General features: G+C 28.8%; 2 protein-coding genes and 1 long non-coding RNA gene across 14 annotated transcripts in view; 1 reads left to right on the top strand and 2 right to left on the bottom strand.

Moving 5' to 3' along the window:
• The first annotated feature begins 4,547 nt into the window (after nt 1-4,547).
• On the top strand, nt 4,548-7,328 carry LOC126833076 (uncharacterized). Of its 4 annotated transcripts, XR_007684838.1 has the most exons (5): nt 4,548-5,646; nt 5,704-5,730; nt 5,794-6,047; nt 6,105-6,288; nt 6,624-7,328. It is a non-coding gene; the product is annotated as an uncharacterized LOC126833076 (long non-coding RNA). The 4 variants fall into 4 exon arrangements; XR_007684837.1 differs by having other exon boundaries at nt 5,704-6,047; XR_007684836.1 differs by having other exon boundaries at nt 4,548-6,047; nt 6,105-6,215; nt 6,273-7,328.
• The window catches only part of LOC126833073 (zinc finger protein 468-like), a 35,158-nt gene continuing 19,790 nt past the window's right edge, over nt 5,520-20,887 (bottom strand). The window contains exons 1-6 of one of the 9 annotated variants that reach the window (XM_050564207.1): nt 19,316-19,895; nt 18,749-18,928; nt 10,746-10,925; nt 8,764-8,922; nt 7,932-8,111; nt 5,520-6,653 (exon numbers count right to left, since the gene is read on the bottom strand). In XM_050564207.1, coding sequence (XP_050420164.1) covers nt 5,936-6,653; nt 7,932-8,111; nt 8,764-8,922; nt 10,746-10,925; nt 18,749-18,928; nt 19,316-19,380 — 1,482 coding nt within the window. In that variant the 5' untranslated portion in view covers nt 19,381-19,895 and the 3' untranslated portion in view covers nt 5,520-5,935. Of the gene's footprint in view, nt 6,654-7,931; nt 8,112-8,763; nt 8,923-10,745; nt 10,926-11,314; nt 11,402-11,487; nt 11,677-18,748; nt 18,929-19,315; nt 19,896-20,887 lie in introns of those variants that run through there. The other 8 variants (XM_050564211.1, XM_050564212.1, XM_050564213.1 and 5 more) reach the window with 8 other exon arrangements.
• Nucleotides 12,744-20,887, bottom strand: part of LOC126833071 (zinc finger protein ZFP2-like) — a 58,216-nt gene continuing 50,072 nt past the window's right edge. The window contains exons 5-6 of the mRNA XM_050564199.1: nt 17,698-17,877; nt 12,744-14,008 (exon numbers count right to left, since the gene is read on the bottom strand). Coding sequence (XP_050420156.1) covers nt 12,919-14,008; nt 17,698-17,877 — 1,270 coding nt within the window. The 3' untranslated portion in view covers nt 12,744-12,918. The remainder of the gene's footprint in view (nt 14,009-17,697; nt 17,878-20,887) is intronic.

Genomic DNA, 20,887 nt, shown 5'->3' with positions numbered 1-20,887 from the left:
TGGGGGTACGGTGGGTAGTGGTACCAACCGACACCGCGTTGCCAGCGTTTCACTGCGGTAGAGTAGATGGTGATACCAACAATCATCACATTAGATGTGATTCCAATGAAAACTGAATGACAACGCAGAAATTATATGGACAGATAGTGTGTGTTTGTGTGATAACAAGTGATTGCCACATATGGAGGTACTTTGTAGCGTGGAGGTAAACGGTCTTGCAATTTAGGAGGCAAAGAAATAAAATGCGATTTCGCAATATGCCGGATTATATTACTTTTGGTTGTAAACCTTCTTTGACATATATTACAGTCGAACTTGCAGTGTATTTTGTGTATGTTTTTCTCAGAATCGTTTTCTATAGTTTTGTTCAAACTGCAATCCATGGTCTTTGTTTTGTTTAAGGTATCGGTCGCTTTACACGGAAAATGAATACTGCAACATGTATGGAATATAATAGATTAATTTAAGACAAATATACTTTGATATTATACAGCAAGTATTAATATACTAATATTAAATGTACAACGCATCATTTTTAAGAATTCATTTTATTGATTTTACATGACATACAATAAGTCTACTATTAAGCTATTTTTATTTGATTGTGTTGCCTAAACTTATCCTATAAAATACAATGTAACGTTCGCATTTATTAGAATATGGACAATAAACATCCGAGTGCCATAAGATTTAAAACTTAAAAAGTGTACTCTATCTAAAGTCCACTTTTACATTGAGTACCTTAAGACATTTAAATGACCGACGTCTTTTAACCCTTAACTCGGCAGAAATAAAAAAATTCACATGAAACGACTAAATTATATTTTTAACATGAATATGGCTTTTGGATCGGGGACATTAAGAAAATCTTGCGTGCGTGCGTGAATGACGCTGAACGTTACAAAGGACAATGTGTGCGTGTGGCGCTATTAAGCGGATGTTTTGTGAACTTAAAGAGCTGATAAATAATTTTTAATGTCTGGCTAAAAATTAGAGATATGCGATTAGAGATATTATAGATAAGATATAAAATGTACGATATTTTAGATACAAAATGTAGAGATATAATATTAGAAATAAAATATGAGAGATAAGAAACGGGACATATCCATATAATAAATACCTCTTTGAAAAGAAAACAAAATGTGACTAATTAATAATATTTTATAAAGTTTTAAGTATTTTACTATGAGGACATTACTTATAGTCTATTTCATTAAAATTTTCTATCAACTTTTAATTTTTATTTATGATAATTAAAAAATGTATTTAATAAAAATTAAACTAAACCCCATTACTTATTACATTATTTTTTTTTTATAACTGTTAACATTAAGTTTTTATTTTAAAAAATTACACCTGTTCGCATTTTTTTTCTATTTTAATGTATGAATGTTTTTATATATGTATATAAATAAACACGGTAAGTCTCATGCAAACGCAAGCGTAAGCTGACATTATGCGATTCTGCAGACGTCGACCGGTCATCATACCCACAAATAAATAACAATTTTTTTTTTTTTTGATACTTTGATTTAACATTATATTGATAAGAGGTAGATGCGGTTTTAAAACAATCTGGTATTATATGTATAAGTGGTTCCTATAATAAGTTTAATAACGGAACGCTAACATCGATACCAACGAAGGGTTTATAGAGGAGAACAACATAATTCAAGTTCATAGGTATATTTTGTGTTTTTTAAACATTTAAAACTAAATTTTAATTTATCTTAATTAGATCAATAACACAAAACTACAAGTATGACTTTTAGATAAAAAGCTAATACCATAAAGATTTAAGCTGGACAATAGCTCATTTGGCCGACTAAATTTAAAGTGGTAATAATCTTTACTTATGTATTATATATGTATATATTAATATAAATAATATAATCCCTTATGTTTTATAATAGCCTAAAAACAAGCTATAAGTATAGAAAAAGGAAAAGATAAGTGGATTACGTTACTCACTGCTTTCCAGAGCTGCTAATAAAAACTTGTAAAAATTATTGACATGCAAGACAAAACTCAAATATAATGCAACTTGAAACGAAATAAAGAAACACAACGTAATACGTTTGGTATTTATCACAGAATTCGACCAAGTTATTATGATTAAAATCTAGAGTTGTTCACGAATCAAACCCGTGGCGACAATACAGAAAACAAATTGCTAAATCTAATTTAACTAGTTTGATTTACACAACTTCAGAGTGTACAATAATAAATCTTAATTGCTAACAAAATCAAAACTTTTATTTTATAATAATTGTGATTTTAATGCAAACCGCACAGTGCACGACAACGCAGAAATTGTATGGACAAATAGTGTGTGTTTGTGTGATAACGAGTCATTTCCACAGATGGAGGTACTTTGTAGCATGGAGGTAAACTGTCGTGCTTTTTAAGAGGCAAACAAATCAATACCCCAACACTTGTATTAAAGCTTTTTGTAAACTAACCTTCATCGACATCCTATAAAATTAATAAGTTTACCTAAGGCCTTATCTGCCATGGACACACTTTTCCTATGGCGTTAAATCGAATTTAACTAGCTTGATTTACAGAACTTCAGCAGAGTGTACAAATTTTAATCTTAATTAAAAATCAAAACTTTTATTTCAATTGTGATTTTAATGCAAACTGCACGGTGCGCGACACAACGCAGAAATTGTATGGACAGATTTGTGATAGTGTGCGTTTGCTTGATAACGAGTGATTGCCACAGATGGAGGTACTTTGTAGCGTGAAGGTAAACTCTCGTGCATTTCAAGAGGCAAATAAATTAAATTCCAAACTCTTGTATCAAAGCTTAATAAAAGAAATAACACAATAAAACCCTTTTTTTCCCAAATGCATTATTTAACAACTATAAACAATTATACTATATTTCTAAAAGTGTTTAACCATTAGACTGTATTTAGTCTTAGTGAAATATACTTTTCATTTTAACTACACTGTCTTAAACGAGCCTCAACATAGGCAAAGTAGTAGAATTAAAATGATTTTTTTTAAACTTTTATTTTTGCTATAATATTATAATTGTTTAAGCGAAATGTGCACTAAGCGTACATTTTTTTCGAGAAACTAAATATGTGCTGGCTTTTGTGTTAATAGTTGGATTATTTAAATTACTTGGTTTTTTTTATCATAAAAGAAAATCTCACATTTAAAAAAACTATTCTATCCGTATGCAAGTTAGTTTTGTCTTTTCATAAAATCTCAAGAAAATGTATTGTTAGTATTACTAATTTTGTGTTACTCTCAATATAACAATGTAATAATATTACAAACATTTTACATAATATATATATATATATATATGTTATTGTATATAAACTTAGTATATATTACTATTATAGTATTTACCTAAAACTTAAGTTACCTTATCGATTTAATGGTAGGGCTTAGGTTCACACTCTCAGTGACATGATGGAGTCTGGAGGTTGAAGACATGGTGAATGAGTATCTAAATTCTAAATATAATGAAAATAATAAGGTATCAATGAACTCCTCATATTAGTTAATCCATGTCAACTGATAGTAGGTTAATTAAATTGCTCGTGTAATACTGTATATTTCTAGCAGTATTCAGTACTCTTTGTTCTATTGGTAATCACATATTATATTATTTGTTCGTAGAAATGTCATCACAAAAGTAAGGGGAAAATGTACTGGTAAAATTAATATTTAACTCTTTGTTGTTTTTCACCTTGACCATATGGCAGATAGTACATTTTTGAAACTGTGAATACAATTTTATTTCATATTCAAATTTATTTGTTTAAGTAATTATTACAAATTTTAAAACGACTAATTATTTTCAAACAAGTTTTGATATTCGGTAATTAAAAAAAAATCCTCACCCTGGCCATATATCGGATTGCATGGGGATGGGGCTAAACATGAAGAACAAAATAAGTTATCAATGTGAAATTACATAAACATGTGTATTATATACTGTTATGTTATATATGTGGTGAGCGCTCGCGAATGTTCTAGAACGGTCGCGCCGTGCAACACGTGTTGCATGGCCGCCGCCGTCACGTCTCCGCGAGAATCATCCCGAGCGTTCTCACACACCGCAATTGCCGCCCCGAGAATATTCTGTGGCCTATCTAAGCGCCGTACCACCAGACAGTCAGTTCAGTTCAACAATCGCATTCTGTCGAAACACAGTCCCACTCGATACACCGTCTTGCGACATCTCTCGTATTGTTTTATAGTTGTGTTACGTTGTATATTTTGTTTATTGTTAAATATTATTATTTTATTTTATTTAAATATAATATTTACATTTGGTTAGTAGTGACAGTGTTATATTTATTCGCACTCAATACACTTATTAACCATATATAGATACTGTTACTGAATAAGTTTCTGTTTCTTGAGTGTTTATTTCAATGAAAAAATGTTTAACATGTTTAGTTAAAAAGACGTTTTACCTTTTATTTATTAAGCAATTCACTTCGGCATAAGTAATTTTTTGCAAAAACTTCATTTAACGTTTTAACTATAATGGGTAATAAATAAATTTTAATATAAAAAGTTAATAGAATATACTCTACATTTTAAAAAACTTAAATTTTGAAGTTTTAAAAACGAAGTAAACTTTATTTACCCAAAAAGGTAAAAAATAACGAATAAAGCTAGAATTAGTTACATTCACTCATTTCGCTAAATTTGGATACGCCAGAGACTATGTATAGTATCAAGTTGAAAATACGTTAATTTTAGTGGGTTATTTTAGATTAAGAAAGTAGAAGAAATGAACTAGAAAAACGCATCGAGTCAATATCGAGTCAAAACACAAAGCATATTAAATATAAAAAAATGTCCAGTATCGATGCGGAGCTGAGAGTGTATTGATTTTACAAATTTGGTCTCACATTCTTTTGTTTTTTGTGTGTTTAAAAACGCTTAACAAAGCACAATTATTGTAGAAAATATTACAATCAGTAAATATTGTCTGCCAAGAACAGCCTAAAATAATAATAGAAGAAAGTTACTTTTTCAAACAAGTTTAATAAGATACCTAAATCAATTATATTGTGTTAAATAATATTAATATTATGCTATATAATATATAACAGTTTATAGAAAATATTTGTTTACACAGTTTTCGATTTAAGCATATGTTTGTTCATTTTAGTCAAGAAAATAAAAAGTAAATTTATATGGATACATATATTTCTATCAACTTACATAAATACTTAATACATTGGTATCTATTGGTAATGTTTGTACAATCTTCAACTACTCAATTTTTAACAGTGAAACTAAATTGCCAAATTTAATAACATGTTGAGTGCGTATAAAAACACATTGGTTTCACTAAATGTCTTTGTGCAAGTGTATATATGATTGATCAGTTAAACGATAGTAATATTTAAAACATTTTAAGGAAACTAATAAAAATATATTAAATCTGAATTAAATTCCAAGTAAAAAAAATTGCAAATAATAACAAACACGTGTGCTTTTGCTTGATGACTTTTGAGAGTATCTTGGCGACCATATGATTTATCACAGACTGAGCATTTGTGTTGTACCCCACCAATATGTATCCGTGCATGTCTCTTGAGATGAGATTGTTGACGAAATGTTTTTTCACAAACAACACATTTATAAGGTTTCTCACCGGTATGTCTTCTTTCGTGAGTTTTGAAGTTAGATTGTATATTAAAACATTTTTTACAGACATCGCATTTATATGGTTTCTAACTGGTATGTATGCGTTCATAAATTATGACTATTATAATATAATATTGACTGAATGCTTTATCACAGAAACGGCATTTAAATGGTCTCTCGCCGGTATGAACGCGTCAATGTCTTCTCAGGCTTGATTTTAATGAAAATAGGCCATCTTTGTTTGGATTATTTCTTTTGATTTTGCAGATACAATGATTGACTTTATTTTTTTGAGGTGTTATCGTGGGGTATATCGTACCCCACCAATATGTATCCGTGCATGTCTCTTGAGATGAGATTGTTGACGAAATGTTTTTTCACAGACATCGCATTTAAACGGTTTTACGCTGGTATGTATGCGTTCATGAGCTTTTAGGTGATGTTCTCTACCAAACGTTTTTTCACAGACATCGCATTTAAACGGTTTCTCGCCGGTATGAATACGTGCATGGTACTTGAGATGAATTTGTTGATTGAATGTTTTTTCACAGACAACGCATTTATATGGTTTCTCACCGGTATGTATCCGTGCATGTCTCTTGAGATGAGATTGTTGACGAAATGTTTTTTCACAGGCACGGCATTTAAATGGTTTCTCCCCGGTATGAACGCGCCAATGTCTTCTCAGGCTTGATTTTAATAAAAACGTTTTCAAACAAATTCCACATTTAAATAAGCCATCTATGTTTAGAGTATTTCCTTTGATTTTCCTGTTACGATGAGTGACTTTTTTTTTAAGAGGTGTTTTATTTCCAATGGAAGTACTGGAATGCGATTTCGCAATATGCCGAATTATACTATTTTTGGTTGTAAACCTCCTTTGACATATATTGCAGTCGAACCGACGTATTTTGTACATATTTTTCTTAGAATTGTTTTTTATAGTTTCAATAAAATTGCAATCTTTGGTTTTTGTATTTTTTGAGGTATCGGTCGCATTACACGAAAAATGAATACTGCAACACGTATGAAACAAAACAGATTAATTTAGGACAAATATTGATGTTATGCAGCAAGCATTAATATTACTAATATTAAATGTACAATCCATCATACACGCATCCTTTTTAAGAATTAATTTTATTGATTTTACAAGATATACAAAGATCTTCTATTACTTATCGAGTTGCCTGAACTTATTATACATAATACAATGTAACGTTCACATTTATTAGAATATGAACAATAAACATCCGAGTGCCATAAGATTTAAAACTTAAAAAGTGTACTCTATCTAAAGTCCACTTTTACATAGAGTACCTTGAGACTTTTTATGACCGACGTCTTTTAACCTTAAACTTGACAGAAATAATAATAAATTCTCATAAACGACTAAACTATATTTTTGACATGGATATGTCTTTTGGCTTGGGGACATAAAGAAAATCTTTGCGTGCATGCTTGAATGACGCTGAACGCTACCGAGGAAAATGTGTGCGTGTGGCGCGATTAAGCGGATGTTTTGTGAATGAAACAGCTGATAAACAATATTTAATGCCTGGCTAAAAATTAGAGATATGCGATTAGAGATATTATAGATAAGATATAAAATGTAGAGATATAGATATCAGAAATAAAATATGAGAGATAAGAAACGAGACATATCCATATAATAAATACCTCTTTGAAAAGAAAACAAAATGTAACTAATTAATAATATTTTTATAAAGTTTTAAGTATTTTACTATGAGGACATTACTTAAAGTCTATTTCATTAAAATTTTCTATCAACTTTAAATTTTTATTTATGATAATTAAAAAATGTATTTAATAAAAATTAAACAAAACCCCATTACTTATTACATTATTTTTTTTTTTAACTGTTAACATTAAGGTTTATTTTAAAAAATGACACCAGTTCGCATTTTTTTATATTTTAATGTATGAATGTTTTCTATATATGTATATAAAAAAACCCAGTACTTCTTATGCCAACGCAAACGTACGCTAACATCATGCGATGCTGCAGACGTTGACCGGACATCAAACCCACAAATAAATGTTTTCACAATTTTGTTTTTTTGATACTTTGATTTAACATTATATTGATAAGAGGTAGATGCGGTTTTAAAATAATATATTATTATATGAACAAGTGGTTCCTAATATAAGTTTAATAATAGCGATACACTAACATCAATACCAATGATGGGTTTATGGAGGAAGATAACATAATTACAAAAGTTTTAAAGTTTTGCTTAAGAAAAAAAAAATGGTATTAAAAATAACCTTACTCATAATTATTGTCGACTTCATTCTTTACCAAACACTCTTCTGTTGTAGAAATTTCATTGTTTAAGAACTGCATATCTAACGGTTTAGTTTGAACGACTTCAAACGATTTTTCCAACAACTCTTCTTCTGTTTCATCATTTTCAGGTTTAATTTTCAATATATTAAACCGCTTCAAAACTCTATAATTGACATTTAACATTAGTTGTATTTTTGTGCTATATATGCATAGAGGATTAGTAGGACAACTAAATTCACAATTTTAATTATTTTATTTAGTAACAAATATAGTCTACTAAAGATATAATAAAGATAATTTAGTATACATTCTAAATGCAAAAATTGGAAATATTAAAAATTTTAAAAAAATTAGATAGCCTAATCTATTCATAAAAAATGTCTATTTAACTTAAATGAAATTTTTGATACTAAAAAAACATAAATTTTAATATATAGTTTTTGTCATAAAAAATGACATTTATTCGCATTTTTTTTTTTTTAATAAAAGAATGAAAAATAATTGTAAAAATGTTTTCTATATATTTATATAAATAACTCGGTAAGTATCGTTCAAAACTTACGCTAACATAATGTGGTGCTGCAGACAACATACCCACAAATTAAATGTTTACAATTTTTTTTTTTTAATATTTTAATGGATTTTTATATTGATAACAGGTAGATGTAGTTTTAAAACAATCAAACTATTATTAAATGAACAATTGGTTCCTAATATAAGTTTAATGTTAGCGAAACGATTATATTGATACCATCAGGCACAAAATTTAATAGTTTTGTTCAAGATAAAAAAAAAGGTACTAAAAATCGCCTTACTCATAAGTATCATCGACATCATTCTTTACCAAATAATCCTCTACTATAGTTATTTCATTGTTTTTGAACAGTACATCAAACGGTTTTGGTTCAACGGAGTATTCTTCTGCATCGTCATTTTCAGGTTTAATATTCAACATATTATACCGTTTCAAAACTCTGTAATTGACATTGAACTTTAGTTGTATTTCTGTACCACATATGCATAGAGGTTTAAATAGGACTACTAAATTGCAGTTTTAACTATTTTATTAAGTAACAAATAAAGTAATAATAATGATATAGTAAAGAATAATTTAGTTTACATTACTTGTAAAAAACCACTGAGTTTTCAGTAGTATATTTTGTTTTTTTAAACATTTAAAACTTAATTTTAATTTACTCGAATTAAATAAATAACACAAAGCTACAAGCAAGGCTTATAGGTAAGAAGCTAACACAATAAAGATCAAAGCTAGACGATTGGCCATTTTGCCGACTAGATTACTTTAAAATGGTGTTGATCCTATATTACTCTACTCAACTCCGGATAACTAATAAGTAACAAGCTACCAAATAAATTATGATTCTTTTTATTCAAAAGCAGTGTTTTAAGTCCGCGGGAGACAGTAAACGCGGCAATAATGTATATAAATTAGAAATACAAAACAATAGGTACTCACACAACGTAGAACCATAAACCACCTTCCAGCGCTGCTAATAAAACTTATAATAAATTATTGACATGCAAGACAACATTAAGTTTTTATTTTAAAAAATTACTCATGTTCGCATTTTTTTTCTATTTTAATGTATGAATGTTTTTATATATGTATATAAATAAACACGGTAAGTCTCATGCAAACGCAAGCGTAAGCTGACATTATGCGATTCTGCAGACGTCGACCGGTCATCATACCCACGAATAAATAACAATTTTTTTTTTTTTTGATACTTTGATTTAACATTATATTGATAAGAGGTAGATGCGGTTTTAAAACAATCTGGTATTATATGTATAAGTGGTTTCTAAAATAAGTTTAATGATAGCGAAACGCTAACATCGATACCAACGATGGGGTTATGGAGTGGGACAGCATAATTCATAAGTTGAAAAATAATAGTAAAAAAGTTTTCTATATATTTATATTAAATATAACACGGTATGTATCGTGCGAGCGTACACTAACATAATGTAATATTGCAGACATCATACCCACAAATTAATCAAATACAATTTTTTTTTTTAATATTTTGATTTAACTTTATATTTATAAGAGGTAGATGTAGTTTTAAAACAATCTATTATTATATGAACAAGTAGTTCCTATAATAAGTTTAATAACGGAATGCTAACATCGATACCAACGAAGGGTTTATAGAGGAGAACAACATAATTACAAGTTCATAGGTATATTTTGTGTTTTTTAAACATTTAAAACTAAATTTTAATTTATCTTAATTAGATCAATAACACAAAACTACAAGTAAGACTTGTAGATAAAAAGCTAATACCATAAAGATTTATGCTAGGCGATAGCCTATTTGACCAACTAACTTGATCCTTTAACATGTATTGTTTATACATAACCGAAATAGTATTTACCAAACAATTATTTTAAAAGAGATAATTTACTGAAAATGTTGACGTATTGTTAACAAGTAAAATAATCTCTAACGTTTATATAATATAAACCATAATACTATAAACATATGACTATACAAAATACTATACACACTAATCATCTATAATAGCTAAAAAAACAAGCTAAGTATAAAAGAGGGTAATAATAAGTGGATTAGGTTACTCAAGGAAAGTTTAAATATCTCTTTACTTTTTTTAACGTTGAAAATAATTATTTAAACAATATTATTAATACTATTTTGTAAATTATTAAGGACATTGATTTAATTTTTTTTTTTAAATTACTGAGGACTACAGCATTACAAAAGCTTTTTTGTTTTATTTAGTAAACACAAAATATTAATACAAATAGCCTTACTCATAAGTATTGTCGACTTCATTCTTCACCAAATACTCCTCTGTTGTAGATATTTCATTGTTTTCAAACGGCACATCCAACGGTTTTGGTTCAACGGCTCCAAACGTTGTTTGAAAAAAGTATTTTTCTGTTTCATCAATTTCATCTTTAATTTTCAACATATTATAACGCTTCAAAACTCTATAATTGACATTTAACACAAGTGTTATTTCTGTATCGTATATCCAAATAGGTTAAAAAAGGACAAATACATTGCATAATTTTAACTATTTTATTAAGTAACAAATAAAGTAAGATTAATAACACAAAGCTACAAGCATGACTTGTAGGTAAGAAAGCTAACACAATAAAGATCAAAGCTAGACGATTGCCCATTTTGCCGACTAGATTAATTAAAAATGGTGTTGATCCCATATCACTCTACTCAACTCCGGGTAATTAATAAGTAATAAGCAACCAATTATAAATTATGATTCTTTTTATTCACAAGCAGTGTTTTAAGTCCACGGGAGACAGTAAACACGGCAATAATGTATATAAATTAGAAATACAAAACAATAGGTACTCACACAACGTAGAACTGCCTTCCAGAGCTGCTAATAAAAACTTCTAATAAATTACTGACATGCAAGACAAAACTCAATTGTAACTTGAAACTAAATAAAGAAACACAACGCAGTACGTTAGGTATTTATCACAGAATTTGACCAAGTAATTATGATTAAAATCTAGATATTCTCACGAAGCGGGGCCGTGACGACAATGCAGAAAACAAATTGTACCTAGGGCGCTCAATCTAATTGTTTCACTAGTTTGATTCACAGAACTTCAGCAGAGTGTACAAATTTTAATCTTAATTAAAAATCAAAACTTTTATTTCAATTGTGATTTTAATGCAAACTGCACAGTGCACGATACAACGCAGAAATTGTATGGACAGATTTGTGATAGTGTGCGTTTGCTTGATAACGAGTGATTGCCACAGATGGAGGTACTTTGTAGCGTGAAGGTAAACTGTCGTGCATTTTCGGAGGCAAATAAATTAAATTCCAAACTCTTGTATCAAAGCTTATTAAAAGAAATAACACAATAAAACCTTTTTTTTTTCAAATGCTTCTATATTTTACGATTTAAAACACTAAACAATTATACTATATTTCTAAAAGTGTTTAACCATTAGACTGTATTAGTCTTAGTGAAAAATACTTTTCATTTTAACTACATTGTCTTAAACGAGCCTCAACAAGGCGGAGTAATTTAACAACCCGTCAAATTAAATATGTCACAATCAAAGAGGCGGATAGCCGATGTCTTAGACGAACATGTTGAGCCACGTCAAAATGGTGCATGCCCAAACAAAAGTGGCACTTACGAATAGTTCTTTAAACATAGACGATATTTGACGAACACTTAAACAGATTGTTCATTATGGTCATATAATTTATCCATTTACATAAATCTTTTAAAATTCCAATATTATAGTAATTATTTGAAAAAGATGTTTATAAAAAATATAAGTCTCAATATAAAACTAATGTTATTACTCTCAAACACGGTATTATGTTTTCTTGGGAACTAATCACACAAATATATTGAACAAAATTATTTTTACTAATTATTTAATAATAAACGTATATATTGAAGTAGGCATATTCTGCTGACTTTCCCGAATGGCATTTATTAATAATGGTCAGGTTAGGTTTACTGTCATTCAAACTTAATAATTCTTCGAATTAAAAAAACGAAAAACTTATTCTAAAAAATATGAATGAAACTAACATAATATAATCATAATTGACGAAATAATAATACATTTTATTTTGAATTTTAAACATGGTCCGCATAATTCAACGCATGAAAATAAGCAAATATTTTAAATTAAAAATCAATTTTAAAATACAAATTAACATATATTATAAACAATTTTTCTTAAAAACCATCAGTAACTAAAAAAGACTACTAACATTTTATAATAAAAATTACGAATAGTAACAATATTTTTTAACATATTGCATGTGTAGATTATGAAAGTTAAAAAAAAATATATAAGAAAACTAATTAAAGTATATTAAATCTGAATTAAATCGTAAGTAAAAAAAATTGCAAAATAATAACATATTTATTTTGAAAAACTATTTTAAAACTGCCAAATAGCCACGTAAGGTTTGGGAATCTATGAGCCGTGTGCTTTTGCTTGATGCCTTTTGAGAGTATATTGGCGACCATACGATTTGTCACAGGCTGAGCATTTGTATCGTACCCCACCAATATGTATGCGTTCATGAATTATGAGATAGGACTTTTGACTGAATGTTTTTTCACAGACATCGCATTTAAACGGTTTCTCGCCGGTATGTACACGTGCATGGTTCTTGAGATCAGATTGTTGAATGAATGTTTTTTCGCAGACATCGCATTTAAACGGTTTCTTGCCGGAATGTATACTTGCATGTTTTTTGAGATGAATTTGTTGACTGAATGTTTTTTCACAGACATCGCACTTAAAAGGTCTCTCGCCGGTATGTATCCGTGTATGTTTCTTTAGTTCAGATTGTTGAATGAAGGTTTTTTTACAGATATCGCATTTAAACGGGTTTTCACCAGTATGTGTGCGTTTATGAATTTTTAGGTGTTGTTGTGTACCAAATGTTTTTTCACAGACATCGCATTTAAACGGTTTCTCGCCGGTATGAATACGTGCATGTCTCTTGAGAGCAGATTGATGACTGAATGTTTTTTCACAGACATCGCACTTAAAAGGTTTCTCGGCGGTGTGTATGCGTTCATGAGTTTTGAGGTGAGATATCTGACCAAATTTTTTTTCACAAATATTGCATTTAAAGGGCTTCTCGCCGGTATGAATACGTGCATGTGTCTTGAGAGCAGATTGATGACTGAATGTTTTTTCACAAATATTGCATTTAAAGGGCTTCTCGCCGGTATGAATACGTGCATGTGTCTTGAGAGCAGATTGATGACTGAATGTTTTTTCACAGACATCGCATTTAAACGGTTTCTCGCCGGTATGAATACGTGCATGTCTCTTGAGAGCAGATTGATGACTGAATGTTTTTTCACAGACATCGCACTTAAAAGGTTTCTCGGCGGTGTGTATGCGTTCATGAGTTTTGAGGTGAGATATCTGACCAAATTTTTTTTCACAAATATTGCATTTAAAGGGCTTCTCGCCGGTATGTATCCTTTTATGAATTTTGATGTAAGATAGGTCGCAATTGGACTGTGTTTTACACGAAAAATGAATACTGCAACACGTTTGAAACAAAACAAATTAATTTAAGAAAAATATATTTTGATGTTATACAGCAAGTTTTAATATTAAATATACAACGCATCCTTTTTAAGAATTAATTTGATTAATTTTAGATGACATACAAAAGTCTTCTTAACTCAATTTTTATTTGATCGAGTTGCCTAAACTTATCCTACATAATACAATGTAACGTTCACATTTATTAGAATATGGACAATAAACATCCGAGTGCCATAACAAGTGGTTACTAATATAAGTTTCATAATAGCGAAGTGCTAACATCGATACCAATGGTGGGTTTATGGAGGATGATAACATAAGTACAAAAGTTTTAAAGTTTTATTTAAGAAAAAAAAAAATGGTAATAAAAATAACCTTACTCATAATTATTGTCGACTTCATTCTTAACCATACACTCTTCTGTTGTAGAAATTTCATTGTTTAAGAACTGCATATCTAACGGTTTAGTTTGAACGACTTCAAACGATTTTTCCAACAACTCTTCTTCTGTTTCATCATTTTCAGGTTTAATTTTCAATATATTAAACCGCTTCAAAACTCTATAATTGACATTAAACATTAGTTGTATTTCTGTGCTATATATGCATAGAGGATTAGTAGGACAACTAAATTCACAATTTTAATTATTTTATTTAGTAACAAATAAAGTCTACTAATGATATAATAAAGATAATTTAGTTTACATTCTAAATGCGAAAATTAATCATATAATAAATTCAAAAAAAATTAGATTACCTAATCTATTCATAAAAATTTCTATTTAACATAAATGAAATTTTTGATAGTAAAAAAACATGAATTTTAATATATAGTTTTTGTAATAAAAAATGACACTTATTCGCATTTTTTATTAACTTAATAAAAGAATGAAAAATTATTGTAAAAATGTTTTCTATATATTTACATAAATAACTCGGTAAGTATCGTACAAAACGTACGCTAACATAATGTGGTGCTGCAGACAACATACCCACAAATTAAATGTTAACAATTTTTTTTTTAAAATATTTTTATGGATTTTTATATTGATAAGAGGTAGATGAAGTTTTAAAACAATCAATCTATTATTAAATGAACAAGTGGTTCCTAATATAAGTTTAGTCTTAGCGAAACGCTTATATTGATACCATCAGGCACAAAATTTAATAGTTTTGTTCAAGATAAAAAAAAAGGTAATAAAAATCGCCTTACTCATAAGTATCATCGAATTCATTCTTAACCAAATAATCCTCTACTATAGATATTTCATTGTTTTTGAACAGCACATCAAACGGTTTTGGTTCAACAGAGTATTCTTCTGCATCGTCATTTTCAGGTTTAATATTCAACATATTTTACCGTTTCAAAACTCTGTAATTGACATTGAACTTTAGTTGTTTTTCTGTACCACTTATGCAAAGAGGTTTAAATAGGACTACTAAATTGGAGTTTTATCTATTTTATTAAGTAACAAATAAAGTAATAATAATGATATAGTAAAGAATAATTTACTTCACATTACTTAAAAAAATAAAAACCAATGAGTTTTCAGTAGTATATTTTGTTCTTTTAAACATTTAAAACTTAATTTTAATTTACTCGAATTAGATAAATAACACAAAGCAACAAGCATGACTTATAGGTAAAAAGCTAACACAATAAAGATTAAAGCTAGACGATTGGCCATTTTGCCGACTAGATTACTTTAAAATTGTGTTGATCCTATATCACTCTACTCAACTCCGGATAAATAAGTAACAAGCAACCAAATAAAAATTATGATTCTTTTTATTCAGAAGCAGTGTTTTAAGTCCGCGGGAGACAGTAAACACGGCAATAATGTATATAAATTAGAAATACAAAACAATAGGTACTCACACAATGTAGAACCGTAAACCGCCTTCCAGAGCTGCTAATAAAAACTTCTAATAAATTATTGACATGCAAGACAAAACACAATTGTAACGAAATAACGAAACACGACGCAATACTTAAGGTATTTATCGCAGAATTCGACCAGGTTATTATGATTGAAATCTAGAGATGTTCACGAATCGGACCCGTGGCACCAATACTGCAAACAAATTGGCAGTTTTATTTATTTAAATATAATAGCTTGTATATTTACCTAACGTGTACAGCACAAAGTTATTAACAAATCAGGGACAAGATTACAAATTATTAACGAACAAGATTCGACACAAGTAATTAACAGAATGTCTGCTTGAAAAAAAGACGCCGAGCGTGTAGACGATGTCGTGCGAGATTATCGATTGGCGGACCGAAGATGGCAGCTGGCTAGCAGCTGGGCCGGCGTCTTAACGCTACACCCGGCGCAGTAGGTGGTACGGTAGGTAGTGGTACCAACCGACACCGCGTTGCCAGCGTTTCACTGCGGTAGAGCAGGTGGTGATACCAACAATCACCACGTTAGTTGTGATTTCAATGCAAACTGAATGACAACGCAGATATTATATGGACAGATAGTGTGTGTTTGTGTGATAACAAGTGATTGCCACATATGGAGGTACTTTGTAGCGTGGAGGTAAACGGTCTTGCAATTTAGGAGGCAAAGAAATAAAATGCGATTTCGCAATATGCCGGATTATATAACTTTTGGTTGTAAACCTTTTTTGACATATATTACAGTCGAACCGACGTTTTTTGTGTATGTTTTTCTCAGAATCGTTTTCTATAGTTTTGTTTAAACTGCAATCCATGGTTATTTTTTTTTTTTTTTGATACTTTGATTTAACATTATATTGATAAGAGGTAGATGCGGTTTTAAAACAATCTGGTATTATATGTATAAGTGGTTTCTAAAATAAGTTTAATGATAGCGAAACGCTAACATCGATACCAACGATGGGGTTATGGAGTGGGACAGCATAATTCATAAGTTGAAAAATAATAGTAAAAAAGTTTTCTATATATTTATATTAAATATAACACGGTATGTATCGTGCGAGCGTACACTAACATAATGTAATATTGCAGACATCATACCCACAAATTAATCAAATACAATTTTTTTTTTTTAATATTTTGATTTAACTTTATATTTATAAGAGGTAGATGTAGTTTTAAAACAATCTGTTATTATATGAACAAGTACTTCCTATAATAAGTTTAATAACGGAACGCTAACATCGATACCAACGAAGGGTTTATAGAGGAGAACAGCATAACTACAAGTTCATAGGTATATTTTGTGTTTTTTAAACATTTATAACTAAATTTTAATTTATCTTAATTAGATCAATAACACAAAACTACAAGTATGACTTGTAGATAAAAAGCTAATACCATGAAGATTTAAGCTGGACAATAGCCCATTTGGCCGACTAAATTTAAAGTGGTATTAATCTTTACTTATGTATTATATATGTATATATTAATATAAATAATATAATCCCTAATGTTTTATTATAGCCTATAAACAAGCTACAAGTATAGAAGAAGGAAAAGATAAGTGCTTTGATTTAACATTATATTGATAAGAGGTAGATGCGGTTTTAAAATAATATATTATTAAAGGAACAAGTGGTTCCTTTTATAAGTTTAATAATAGCGAAACACTAACATCAATACCAATGATGGGTTTATGGAGGAAGATAACATAATTACAAACGTTTTAAAGTTTTGTTCAAGAAAAAAAAATGGTAATAAAAATAACCTTACTCATAATTATTGTCGACTTCATTCTTTACCAAACACTTATTTGTTGTAGAAATTTCATTGTTTATGAACTGCATATCTAGCGGTTTAGTTTCAACGACTTCAAACGATTTTTCCAACAACTCTTCTTTTGTTTCATCATTTTCAGGTTTAATTTTCAATATATTAAACCGCTTCAAAACTCTATAATTGACATTTAACATTAGTTGTATTTCTGTGCTATATATGCATAGAGGATTAGTAGGACGACTAAATTGTACAATTTTAGCTATTTTATTTAGTAACAAATATAGTTATAATAATGATATAACAAAGAAGACAGCTTACTGACTAAGTGCCTGAAGCTTGAACATAATAAAAAAGAATAATTTAGTTCACATTATTTTGAAAATATAAACCAACCAATTTTTCAGTGGTAAATTTTTACATGATCAAATTCTAACAGCTGAATTGAATATATTTGGGTTTTAAACTGTGTTTCATTTACAAACTTGTCAGTTTGGTGTTTATTGTTGGACATATCATAATGCGAATCAACTCAGTAATTAACAAAACCCAAATTATTATTCTATTGTGTACTCAGGCTTTTATCATTAATTAGATCAGTAAATTGGACTGTTAAGTATTTTTTAATAATTCTTTATTATACAAAACAAAATTACTCATGTATTCTATCTATATAACTTCTAAAATAAATTAAACAAATATATTAATAAAGTATATATTTCACTAAATATTTTGACTGATCGATAAGTTTTAAATAAAATGTAATGTTTAAAATACTATACAAACTAATCATCTATAATAGCTAAAAAACAAGCTAAGTATAAAAGAGGGTAATGACAAGTGGAGTAGGTTACTCAAGGAAAGTTTAAATATCTCTTTACTTTTTTTAACGCTGAAAATAATTATTTAAACAATATTATTAATACTGTTTTGTAAATTATTAAGGACATTGATTAAATTTTTTTTTTTAATTACGGAGGACTACAGCATTACAAAAGCTTTTTTGTTTTATTTAGTAAACACAAAATATTAATACAAATAGCCTTACTCATAAGTATTGTCGACTTCATTCTTCACCAAATACTCCTCTGTTGTAGATATTTCATTGTTTTCAAACGGCTCATCCAACGGTTTTGTTTCAACGGCGCCAAAAGTTGTTTCAAAGAAGTGTTTTTCTGTTTCATCAATTTCATCTTTAATTTTCAACATATTATAACGCTTCAAAACTCTATAATTGACATTTAACACAAGTGTTATTTCTGTATCGTATATTCATACAGGTTAAATAGGACAAATAAATTGCACAATTTAAACTATTTTATTAAGTAACAAATAAAGTAAGATTAATAACCCAAAGCTACAAGCATGAATTGTAGGTAAGAAGTTAACACAATAAAGATCAAAGCTAGACGATTGCCCATTTTGCCGATTAGATTAATTTAAAATTGTGTTGATCCCTTATCACTCTAATCAACTCCGGATAAATAATAAGTAATACACAACCACATATAAATTATGATTCTTTTTATTCACAAGCAGTGTTTTAAGTCCTCGGAAGACAGTAAACACGGCAATGATGTATATAAATTAGAAATACAAAACAATAGGTACTCACACAACGTAGAACCGTAATCCGCTTTCCAGGGCTGCTACTGAAAACTTATAATAAACTATTGACATGCAAGACAAAACTCAATTGTAATGCTACTTGAAACGAAATAAAGAAACACAACGCAGTACGTTAGGTATTTATCACAGAATTCGACCAAGTAATTATGATTCAAATCTAGATATTCTCACGAAGCGGGGCCGTGGCGACAATACAGAAAACCAATTGTACCTAGGGCGCTCAATCTAATTGTTTCACTAGTTTGATTCACAGAACTTCAGCAGAGTGTACAAATTTTAATCTTAATTAAAAATCAAAACTTTTATTTCAATTGTGATTTTAATGCAAACTGCACAGTGCACGATACAACGCAGAAATTGTATGGACAGATTTGTGATAGTGTGCGTTTGTTTGATAACGAGTGATTGCCACAGATGGAGGTACTTTGTAGCGTGAAGGTAAACTGTCGTGCATTTTCGGAGGCAAATAAATTAAATTCCAAACTCTTGTATCAAAGCTTATTAAAAGAAATAACACAATAAAACCTTTTTTTTTTCAAATGCTTCTATATTTTACGATTTAAAACACTAAACAATTATACTATATTTCTAAAAGTCTTTAACCATTAGACTGTATTTAGTATTAGTGAAATATACTTTTCATTTTAACTACACTGTCTTAAACGAGCCTCAACATAGACATAGTAATTTAACAACCCGTCAAAGTAAATATATCACAATCAAAGAGGCGGATAGCCGATGTCTTAGACGAACATGTTAAGCCAAGTCAAAATGGTGCATGCCCAAACAAAAGTGGCACTTACGAATAGTTCTTTAAATATAGACGATATTTGACGAACACTTAAACAGATTGTTTATTATAGTCATATAATTTATCCATTTACATAAATCTTTTAAAATTCCAATATTTAATAATTATTTGAAAAAGATGTTTATAAAAAAAAAGTCTCAAAATAAAACTAATGTTATTACTCTCAAACACGGTATTATGTTTTCTTGGGAACTAATCACACAAATATATTGAACAAAATTATTTTTTTAATTATTTAATAATAAACGTATATATTGAAGTAGGCATATTCTCCTTACTTTCCCGAATGACATTTATTAATAATAGTCAGGTTTGGTTTACTGTCGTTCAATCTTAATAATTCTTCGAATTAAAAAAACGAAAAACTTATTCTAAAAATATGAATGAAACTAACATAATGTAATCATAGTTGACGAAATAATAAAATATTTTATTTTGATTTTAAACATGGTTCGCATAATTCAACGCTCAAAAATTAACAAACATTTTAAATTAAAAATCAATTTTAAAATACAAATTAACATATATTATAAACCATTCTCTTCAAAACCATTTGTAACTAAAAAGACTACTAACATATTATAATAAAAAATAAGAATAGTAACAATATTTTTTAGCATATTGTGTGTGTAGATTATGAAAATTAAAAAATACATTATAAAAATATAAATACTAAATAATTCATGTGATCCGTCGAAAAAATAAATTAAAAACTAATACTTATGTTATTGATCTGTTAAACGATAG

Source organism: Adelges cooleyi, unplaced genomic scaffold, assembly GCF_023614345.1.
Source record: "Adelges cooleyi isolate 19-005CV unplaced genomic scaffold, UGA_ACOO_1.1 ACOO_flye_CR_arks_rails_tigmint_CR_PRNA_17, whole genome shotgun sequence".
Taxonomy (NCBI): domain Eukaryota; kingdom Metazoa; phylum Arthropoda; class Insecta; order Hemiptera; family Adelgidae; genus Adelges; species Adelges cooleyi.
This window is presented reverse-complemented; position numbering and strand designations above follow the sequence as displayed.